The 11,169-nt window shown below is 38.3% G+C and overlaps 1 protein-coding gene across 1 annotated transcript; it reads right to left on the bottom strand.

Annotated features, from left to right (window-relative positions):
• Positions 1-6,099: 6,099 nt before the first annotated feature.
• LOC121760736 (B3 domain-containing protein REM10-like) lies at positions 6,100-8,738 on the bottom strand. The gene is made up of 6 exons (XM_042156361.1): positions 8,652-8,738; positions 8,281-8,569; positions 7,798-8,218; positions 6,976-7,087; positions 6,601-6,865; positions 6,100-6,533 (listed from the first exon to the last, which is right to left on the bottom strand). The coding sequence occupies exons 1-6, from the start codon at positions 8,736-8,738 to the stop codon at positions 6,100-6,102; spliced, it is 1,608 nt and encodes a 535-aa protein (XP_042012295.1).
• Between the last annotated feature and the right edge of the window lie 2,431 nt (positions 8,739-11,169).

Here is an 11,169-nt window from a genome sequence, read left to right as displayed (position 1 = left end):
TCATAGTCACCTACACATTGGCGTTGATGGTCTCCTCCATTGGTCTCATAGGTTGTTTCAACATCTATGCGACACAATGGTTAAACAAAAAAAAGTTCTCCTTGTTCTAAAAAGGACTCAATTTCATATTTTGTTCAATTCAAATAAAAAATATGAAAAACATTTATTTAACAACTCTTATACGTTGGAGTGTGTAATTTGGGTCCACTCAACAAATTAGAATCGAACTAATTATTTTGGGCTCAGATTAAATCAGCCCAAAATGTAATTTGGGCCTGATAAAAACTGGATACAAAATAAAGAAAACAACGCAAAAGGGCAAAGCCCTATTTCCTACATCGATTCGAATCCCTAAGGCCATCTCCAACCATTTACACCAAATTCAAACCCATTTTTCCAGTTCTGTCACATCAAACAGTTGTTCTACTCCAACCATTTACACTAAACTCAAAACCCAAAAGAATATTCCATCTTCACCTACTTTTTTTACTTTTTCAATCTTAACTACATATTTATTTAAATTACACATTCACCCCACAACACTTTGTCAATAATTTTTCAAATATAATTAAATAATTTGATACAATTATTTATAATATATATATATATATATATATATATATATATATATATAATAGTATACATTCAGTAAAATATACACTAACAGCACTTCATTAATCAATTTATGGAAGTAGCATATATCTAGTATTAGATATGAAATGGCTATATCCTAGAATTTGACAATATCTCTCTTATAATATAAAATATTTTTATGTGCATTGCAATTTAATTCGGTCTTATCATACAACACAGAGAAGAAATCATCTCCAATTCTCCATTCCTTTTGAATTCAATGGGTAGGCTCTCCTCCATAGCTTTATATGATGTGTGTGTGTGTGTGTTTGTTTGACTATATAGATAGTGGAATATGTTATTATTTCTATTTTGTAATGTATTTTTGAAAATGTTCCTTGTTCGATTTTATAATTGACGTTCTTCTATTACTAACAATTTCATTTTAATTGCATAATAATAAGATAGTGTTATTTCATGGTAAAAAAATATACTTTCCAAGTCATGTTTCCGACTGTCCACGTTGGACAATTTTGACCGGAGATTTGGTATTCGGGTCAGATTGGAAAATAGCAAACAAATCAAAAGTTAGTGGTTTTAAAAACCAATTTTAAAGTTGGTGGGAAAAAGCGAAATTCGTGAAATGTTTATGGTTTTTAAAGCCAAAAACCCTCTTTTTTTACTTTCATTTGTCAATATAGCAGTGGTGAGGTATACCATATCATCATGCCACTTGGTATGGAATGAGCATGGAATTTTTACTCGTATTCAACACTTCACTCTATTGATTGATACCCAATTTATGTGAAAATAATTAAGGCATAAAATAAAGCATGTGTTTGTTGTTTTGTGTCTTTTCTTTGATAATACCTCATTGATAAGGCATGTCACCCTCACCGGCCATATCATGTAATTTCTTCTGAAAATTTTGTTTTATTCTATAAAATAGGACCATTAAGATATTCCTTTTCATGGTTAAAATCCCTCAATACACATTTAATTTATCAATAGTTGTAGTTGAGAATGTGTAGTAAACATGTTACATGTTGGGCATCTTTGTTTGGTGTGAATCTAATTTCTGAAAGTAATTTTATTCTTGTTTATTATTTTTTTGTGTAATTTTTTTTATAAAGAGTAATAAGAATAGATTTTTATTTTATAGTTTGTCTTAATTATTTTTTCTTTCTAAGTGTCTTACAAATTTAGATATTTAATACGAGTATTATTTTATTAAAACAAATGTAATAATGTTATTATTTTCTAGTACGGTTATCATATCAATTAATAACTTACTAAGTAGTAAATCTTATTAATATTTTTTAATAAAAAAGTATTGTAACTCATAATTTAAACTGTAGTATCTTAATAAAATTATTTTTGTATTAATAAATTAATAATTTTATTAGATAAATTTGAGAGAGTGAGGTAGGTAGGTGTTTTTCACGTAGGGTGCAGCTTCACGTTTGTTGTGGAAACTACTGATGAAAAGATGTGGAAACGAATATTCTATATTAAACAATTTAAATATAAATATAAAGTGGTATGGTTATAAGTGACACCAATATATAAAAAATCAAGAATGATTTTCAGGTCCACGTGTATATGTTTTTATATGTTACACTATAACTTTATAATCTATGTTTTCATTTACATCCACGTGCGAATTTCCGACTTTGTAATCAAACATGGTCTCAGTTACTACATTTCAGACATCATCACTGCCAGTCATTGCCCAACCTATACTAGCCCTAGCTTCATTCAATTTGGAATCATATTATGTTTGCATGTTACCTAGTTTTTTTATAAGAGAAAAAGGCTTCAATCACTCTAAGATCGATTAGCAAAGGAACCACAAGTTCAGAACATGCAAAATAGTCCAAGAAAAACAAGAAAAAACACCTCAAACCAAAACAAGCAAGCTAAACAAATGATAACCAAGAGAGGGCTATCAAAAGCTTCCTCCAACCTAAACAAGGAAACCAAAAACTAAATAGACCATGAGATCACATAGAATAAGGAACTCCAAATTTTCAAGTCAAATCTCGTGAATGGTGCATCCATCCATGTAATGTAAGGAAGCAAGTCATCGAATCGTTGGGGAGACAAAAAACAAGGTTCTAGCAGTTGCATCTGAAATACCACAAGCTACTAGAAAACTTGCAACCAAAGATAATATGATACATTGTTTCAGGTTCCTCCCCATATAATGTACAAAGCTCATCCTCAACTCCGGGAAATCGGGATCTGAAAAGTCACTTCGTAGTATTTAGTACTATGATATATGTGTATATAAATTAATTTAATTGAAACGTAAAAAAAGATTCATGACATGGTTTCTTTTACCGTGCAATTTGAAATCCAAGCAAATTGTATCAAAAAACTAAACACGTTAGAAACATATTGATGTGACGGATATAAACATCGGATTTAAGATTTTACTACACTTGTTTCATTTAGGGCCCGAATGGTTTCCATGTTGTCCCAACATGATTTTGAAGTTTGTAGCCTCCAATAGCATGTTTAAGGATGGAGTTAACAATCACACTCAATTGTTTGGTTCAACAGATTCATATCCCACAGTTGTAAGACCGTTGTTTGGTATGAGATTCAGAAAGTGTGGATAGACACACGGAATGACGGTTTTATCCTTGTTTATTTGTAAAAATTCCCAGTCTGCCCTCGTTCTCCCTAATTTGGGGCTGCCATATTTTGTAGCCGTCAAACCCTAGCTCCCGCCCACGCAATTAATTGACAAGGTCTTCTCAAACATTGTGGAATCGACGACGGTGACTGAAGGTTGAAGCTCCACCGAAGGTCTCTCTACTCGGTTATTAGAGGTAGTATGCATTCCGTATGTGATGGTATCCAGCAATATGCACGTACTCGTCGTGCTGTTTTGATTTGATTTCTGATTTTGTTTTCCAATGGTTACATATGTATTCCTGTGTCATGACTATTGAAACCACTGGTTATGAATTCATGTCCTGAATGTGTATGCTTGAACGTATTCATTTTTGTACTTTGATGTGGGTGAACACGGCGAAAGCTAATTCATGGTTTCGATATTGTTAACTTGAGAGTTTAAATCAATCAAGTCTTCTTTGCCTTGGGTCCAACCGTTCAGGTTGAGTTCTTTGTTGTAGCTTGGTTGGGTCAATCTGCATCCATACAATTTGACTTATTATTGTGTTTGTTAATTGCTTTCTCTGCTGCCTATAATACCAGGATCTTAGTATCACTATCGTTTGATCTAATGGCATCTCAACACCGCAGCGGTAATGACAATGACGGCAGTCCATTACCAGAGGGTAATGTCTTCATCTAAGCGCCATTCTTGTGCGATGACCGTGATAGATAACTGCTTTTTCGGTGCAGGTAGCTCGGATATGGTTCCCAACAAAGGGGTAATAGCAGCTGGCGCAAGACGTTGTTGGACAGAAAGCGAGGAGACGATTCTTATGTCAGCTATGAAAGAGTTGGCTGCAACCGGTTGGAAGTCCGATAATGGGTTCCGTTCAGGTTATCTAACCCGTGCTCTGGAGGCACTGAAACGTGAATTTCCAAAAACTGATATTGTTGTTCACCCTCACATCAAGTCGAAAATCACCACCTGGAAAAAGAATTACTATTCTCTAATGCAAATACTTGACCGTAGTGGAGTTGGTTTCAATGCGGATGGTGACTACAAGATAGACATCGATAATGAACAATGGGCACAAGTTGTGGAGGTATAACTATTCAAATTTTGTAGGTTTATATAGTTGTATGGGTTTATGTGTTGATTTTTACTTGCCCTTGTTTCGGGTGCACCAATAACATAGTTCATGTGCTTTGTTGATATTTGCATAGAATTTGTTATCATTGTCATATTTCTAATTGGACGGTATGCTATTGGAGCATATTAGTAGTTATTATGGTGTTTGATTATCCACGGTTATCTTCCGTTGTTTGAGTCAATCAATAGTACGATGAGTAAACAAGTTTGGTAAATGTGGCTGACTGTTAAATTTGCAACTTTAACTGGATTCGTTTAGATTTAATTTTCACCAATTAAAACATAGATGTTCACAAACGTAATGGAGCTAGTCAGTGGGGCAACGCACATACAACCAAATTTTGTGGCACATTTAAACATAATGTTCATGCAGCAGACTATCCCACTCATTCTTACCATATGCATGATCCAGTTGGATGTACACTTTGTCATTAGTGTTTTTGGTTTAATGTGTTTTCAGAAAGACAGCAATGCCAAGTACATAAGGAATAAGTCGTGGCCAATGTTCAGTGACTGGAAGGAGATTTTCGGCAAGGACCGTGCGGATGGGCTTAAGGGCATGGACACCGGGGAGGCTGTTCAAAAGATATATGGTTCTAAGGTTGATGTTGGTGAAAGTTCAGCTAAGTCTTCACCAATTACTTTAGATGAACTATTCCCCGATGAAGTTTTTCCTGGCGGTGTAGTGCCTGAGATGGTAGATGAGAGCACCTCGGCCCCGGCACCTGTGAGAGTACCTACGAGGGTACAAAACAAATTGCCGAAAAAGAGGAAGACCGAGGACAAGATGGACAGTGTCCTTGCTTTGATGAATCGCATCCATGAAGACACCAACGAGCGGCTGAAGGACATATCTAACCGAATTGGTTATGAGTTTGATCTAAGCACAAAGAGAACCGAGGTCTTCAACCAGCTGAAAGGCATGCCCGGGCTGACCATCAAACAACAATTTTATGCGGCAAAAAAGTTAGTAAAGGAGCCCGAGCTTATGGATCTGTTTAGGGGATTGGATGAATGGGCACGCCCGGAGTTTGTTCTGGACCTCCTTGAGACGGATGGAATGATTTGAAATTGGTTAAGTATGTGGCTTTTGTGTGTATTTTGTTATCTATCGTGGTTAAAACATTATGCTATGTAACTAATTAGGGCGACTGCATCAGTATGTACTATGGTAACTACATTTTTTGGCGTTTCACTTTCGGATGCATAGCCATATTTTGTATAAATAGATTATGACTATTATCACTCCAATATTTGATAATCTGATTCCTATATAATCTGCACTTGTTTATGTTAGGTGATGCCAACCATTTTTGGGCTCATTGCCCCTTTCTATCACACACTTGTGCCATGCAAAATACAAGTACATAATCCTCTTCGAGATCGCGTGAGGAGACCAGAAGGGGCGGAATCTCTTCCACCCGGTCTGGTGAATTTGTTCGTTTAAACATACACCCGACCGGGTCATTCAATTCTACCTGAATTGGATGGCCTCAAAAGATGTGATGTTGTGGTTTTACATATGGTATTAATTTTGTCTGACTTTGTAGCTACATATGCCGTAGATTATTACATAATTAAGAAACATGACCCAAAATACCAAACATTAAACCCATTGATCAAGCATTACAACTAGTTCTCATGAAAATTTGCCATGATCAAATGAGAGTAGACAAATCTCATTGTCACTTACTTTACGATAAGGAGGTTACTACTACTGCATATAGTTAACGTAATTAATTCAAACGATATTATGGACGATCAAACCACACATGGAATTGGACATTAAAGGCATCAACGAGCATGAAATGGCAACGCACCCCTTCCACCAGATTGTTCTCTTGTTTGAATCGAGCCCAGCCATGCTTCACCCATATCTTCCTCGAGTTGTGTTTGAGAGTACATAGCCACAGCCCCTCATCGGTCACCAGACGCACGCCCGCTTGAATTGCCCCCATCGGGATATGACATTGCCAAAAGCCATATGGGATCTCAAGGCTGCGATTGATGTTTGTCGGGGTGAGCGAAATCACGAATGTAGGGAAGCCGTCGATGTTTAGTACCCTACTGTCATCCACGTAGTCGTCATCCACAGTTGTTTCAGATTCAATATCCGATGGCACGTAATCGTCGGAAGTATCGATGTCCGCAGAGTAGCTACCTTCCACATCGTCGTTTTCAACAACTACAAAGAATATGAGTTTATGTATTAGCTCCGTATTAACAACGTAGATGATTACAAGTGAGTTTACCATCCACGTCTCCCTGCGGTGCACAATTCGTTGCCATATCAAACCGCCTAACATTGAAAATACCAACACCCACCAAAGTGAAGATGAGATGATCGCCGTGTACGACTCCAGTAGCACGAACAAAATCTCTCCATTCAGAGGTGAAGTAGAACCCGTTGTCAAGCTTCAGAATTCGCACCCTATATCGTATTCCATTCGGCCAAACGAGCCTACAGTCGAACGGTAGGTCATGCCCGTGAATCCCGACGAATTCGGGAGGTAGTCGCTGCAAGTTATTACTTGAAGTGAAAACAACAATCGGACCATTTCATATGTAATATAGCAAAATAGAAATCCACATACCATGTCATCCTTGCATCGTTGCTAGTGGAACACCTTCATGAATGCAGGGAGTGTTTGGTAGTCCGGGTCCTCGTCCGCCATAGCTATCTGAATTGAAGTTGCTCTTGGCTTTGCATCGGCTAACACATTTATTGGCATTCTTCCCCTGTCAACACCTACCCCATTTACTACTATGAAAAGATTTATCCATTGCAAGGTCTGCAAAAACTTTGGAAGGGGTTGGTTTGGAATAGATGAATGCATTGAACCGAGGAGTGTATCTATACGTGTACATGGTGTTGGAAGAAGTGGGGTCTTTATGATATGGTTGTGCATTTACTACAATGAATGTGTTAGACTATGGCATATAATTCAATGTGAGGGTTATTTATATTGCAATACACAATATAATGAATATTAGCATCTAATATAGCAGTTACAGTTGTGTCGGCTAAATCGGTAAATATGATATGATTGTTAGAACTAGGTGGTTACATAAAATAGTGGGAGTACATTAAAATAAACAAGTAGGCGGATTTCTAATGTTTTGGAGGATTACGAATAGTGGGAGGAATTTGACTACTTGGAGACTACTTGGTTGTTTTGAAGATGTAAACATATGGCTCAACCATTGTTTAGAATAGATAGTGCAAAATATATACACAAGTCAAGACTCAATACTTATCTATTCCACAAAATACGTGTTATCGATAAAAGGACATTTGATAGAAGCAACTACATTACATAAGCGGTGGCTGTACTACATAATGGAAAGGGCGCACACCACAGTAGATTTAAGATACCAAACCATAGAAACTAATAACAAGGCGCATCACACGATCAAATTCACAAGCTCCTCTTCAAGGCCGATCAAACCACACATAGAACTGGATGTCTTGAGCATCGACGAGCTTAAAATGGCAACGAACACCCGGGAACAAAGCGTTAGCTTCTTTGAATCGACGCCATCCATGTTTGATCCATATCCTGCCCTGGCTATGCTTGAGAAACAGCCGCCATGTATGTCCATCAACCAGAAAATGCACCACATTCTGCTGAGGCGCGGCACTAGCGTGGAGATTCCAAAAGTCAGTCGGTATTTCTATTGTGCACTTGATGTTTGATTTGGTCAGCTTCAACGTCCATGTGGGATACTCATCGTCATCAAGCGCACCCCGATCGTCGTCGTACTCACTGTCCTCCGCCGACTCCGGTTCCACGTCGGATGGGGCATAATCATCCGAAGAATCAAAGTCGGGGTTGTAGATCTCTTCATCGTCATCCTCTTCGGCCAACTCTAATATACAAATATGAGTGAGGGGATTAAATACAGGCGAAAGTGTCGAATTGAAAAAAAACCGGAAAGGTTGACCAGATACTGACAGTCGAGATCACCCCGTGGTGGGCAACCGGTCCCCGACTTGTAACTTTTTACGTGGAAAATCCCCACGTCGACGAGGGTGAAGGTAAGTATCTCCCCATGGGAAATATTATTCCCACGCCAGAATTCAGGCCATCCAACGCAAAAGTGGCATCCACTGGCTATTTTTAGTAAGCGGACTTGCCATCGCGATCCGTTTGGCATGACGAGACGACAATCAAACGGTAGGTCATCCCCGTGTTCCGCAACCCATTGCGGAGGAAATCGCTACAAACAAGATGAACTTGTTAACATAGCTCAACATAGCCAACACGGTAATGTGAAAAAGTTGGGTTAAAAGAAACCATACCAGCTCGTCTTTGTTGCGACCTCCGGAAAAGACTTTGATGAATGAAGGAAGCCTATGGTATGCGACCAAGGGGTCGTCGTCCGCCATTGATATCTGCAATGAAGAAGAACTTTGTTTTGAAATCGGCTAACACATTTATTGGCCAACTTCCCCTATCAACACCCACCCCATTTACAACCATGACAAGATACGTCCATTGCAAAGACTGCAAAAAGTGAAATGTATTGGTTTGCAATTGATGCATGCATTAAACGTATGCGTGTATCCAGACGTTAACAAGTGGTGGTAGAAGGGGGGACTTTATGACTATGCTGCTCATTCACAAAAATCACGCGAATTTAGAGCTATCAAATGGTTCAACATACAAGTAACACGTCGTCATCACATGTGTTGTGCCACCATATTTTTTCAATAATCTATGCGGGATGGGGGGCTACGTGCCAGTGGGAAAAAAGTGATAGGAACTCGCATTGATTCTTCATACATAAAATAATGGGAGTAGGACTTAGGAAAAAAATTAAAGGCTATGTAATATATTAGTCAATGTAAAAACTAGAGTTCTATTATTTAAAGGATTATCTTATAGGCAAAAATAAAAGGATTACCTTATATGGAAAAATATAAAGGGGTGTCTAATATTGTCGGCTCCGCATGTGTTTGGATTTTAGTAAATGTAAACATAAGGTACATGAGCTCATATAATTCGGAACAAATTTAATTGACAACAGATGGTATGCAAATTCACGGTTTTTTGTATTATTCCTCTCTTTAAATAAGCTATGAAACATACGACCATATACATTAGTAGGGATGTCAATGTAGCCCGTAATCCGTAGGGCTGGCCCGAATAGCCCGCCAAATTTATAGGATTAGGGTTGGAAATTTCTAGCCCGATAAAATCAAAACCCGATTAGCCCGCACCCGATTAACCCGCAACCTATTAGGGCCAGACCCGAATACCCGATAAAATTTCTATTATTCTATTTTTTTACTCCTAATTCAACATTTCATTGATTAATTTTAACTAAAAAAATATTTTTCAATTTTATATTGAATATAAAAATTATATAATGAATTTTTATTAATATAATAATTGATAAATAAATTAAAAACTTCAAATTCTCAAAAAAAAATATTTAAATTTCAAAAACATGCATTAAAATTTTATAAAATATCTCAAATATTAGTATCTGACCATGTTTATGATTGAGTTTAAGCATATATCTCAAGTTACACTAAGCAACGGATTTATACATGTTTATTGTCATTTGTTAGTCGACATCTATTGAAATGGACATCTAACTCCCAATTAATTAATTTGGTTGATGCCTAGTAAGCTAGCAACCGAGATCGGCAGAGTAAGTCATAGTTTGCAGGATGTGACATTTATCTAACTTGTTGTAATTGGTATAGTAAAACCATTTATGAAGTTGTAGAAGCGGTTGTTGACTGAGCTATTACATAAGGTGTAGTGTTGAGTAAGTGACCAAATCAACTTCAGGGCCTACCTCTAATCAGCTTGGACCCATGAACCAGAACATCCCTCCGCAAGCGATCTTCTTCTACCGGGGAAAATGGACGGGTGCGATGGATACGTTGCTACTCTCAACCATGATCAAACTGCGAATTGGGAGCCGATCGAAGGATGACTCGGTGACTGATGCGATGCTCAATGAGGCATGTGAGGTAATTAATCTTCGCTTTGCCGCTGAATTAACCTGTGCGGATGTTGTCAGTCGCTTGGAACTACTCTGGGTACGCTACCAGACCTTCAACGAAGTTATTAGCACTCCGGGGGTGCGTTGGGACCTTGACGAAAAGCTGATCGTTGCGGACGACACAACATGGAAGTTGATATTTCGGGTATGTCATTGGCATGTGAACCGTGTTGTCATTATCAAAGCTTAAATAAGTAACAGAATCTTGTTGTTATCCATTATTTGCAGTCAAACCCGTTCGCCGGAGCATACTATTACCGAGACGAGGAAGAATATAGCCGCTTGACCACCATGTTTGGGCTGCATGGGGGGAAGACGGAGAAGTCGCGCGAAGTGATAACCATATCCGACACCACGGAGCTAATCGTGATTACTGATTCTCCAGTACCATATGCACCTACTCGAGGGAAGCATCGTCCTTCGCCGGCTGATCCGGAAGAAGTGAATTCGCCCATCGTCGATCCATGTACAATTGTTCGCAGGAAGCTTTTCGATGAGCCGTCGAACAATGTTGATCAAGGGTCGCCAAGCATGGCTGCTGGACTTGTTGGAAGCATGAATCCAAGTCTGATGTTGCCGGTGAAGCAGTTGTACTCATCGCCTAAAGGATCATCGTGCGCGTCGTGGAGTCCGGCAGCTCCATCGCGCGAATCAGCCCCTTAACCATCTACGTTGTCCCCCGACCAGTCTTGATATCGTATTTTGACGGAGTAATACGGTGTTTCGTAATTTTAGTTGCCGAAATGGTCTTCGAATGTAGGTGCAGCTTGTGTTTCATGTTTTGTCGACGGGGGGATGTA

This window comes from Salvia splendens, chromosome 13 (assembly GCF_004379255.2).
Source record: "Salvia splendens isolate huo1 chromosome 13, SspV2, whole genome shotgun sequence".
Taxonomy (NCBI): Eukaryota; Viridiplantae; Streptophyta; class Magnoliopsida; order Lamiales; family Lamiaceae; genus Salvia; species Salvia splendens.
Note: the sequence above shows the minus strand (reverse complement) of the source record. Positions and strands in the feature narration are given on the sequence as shown.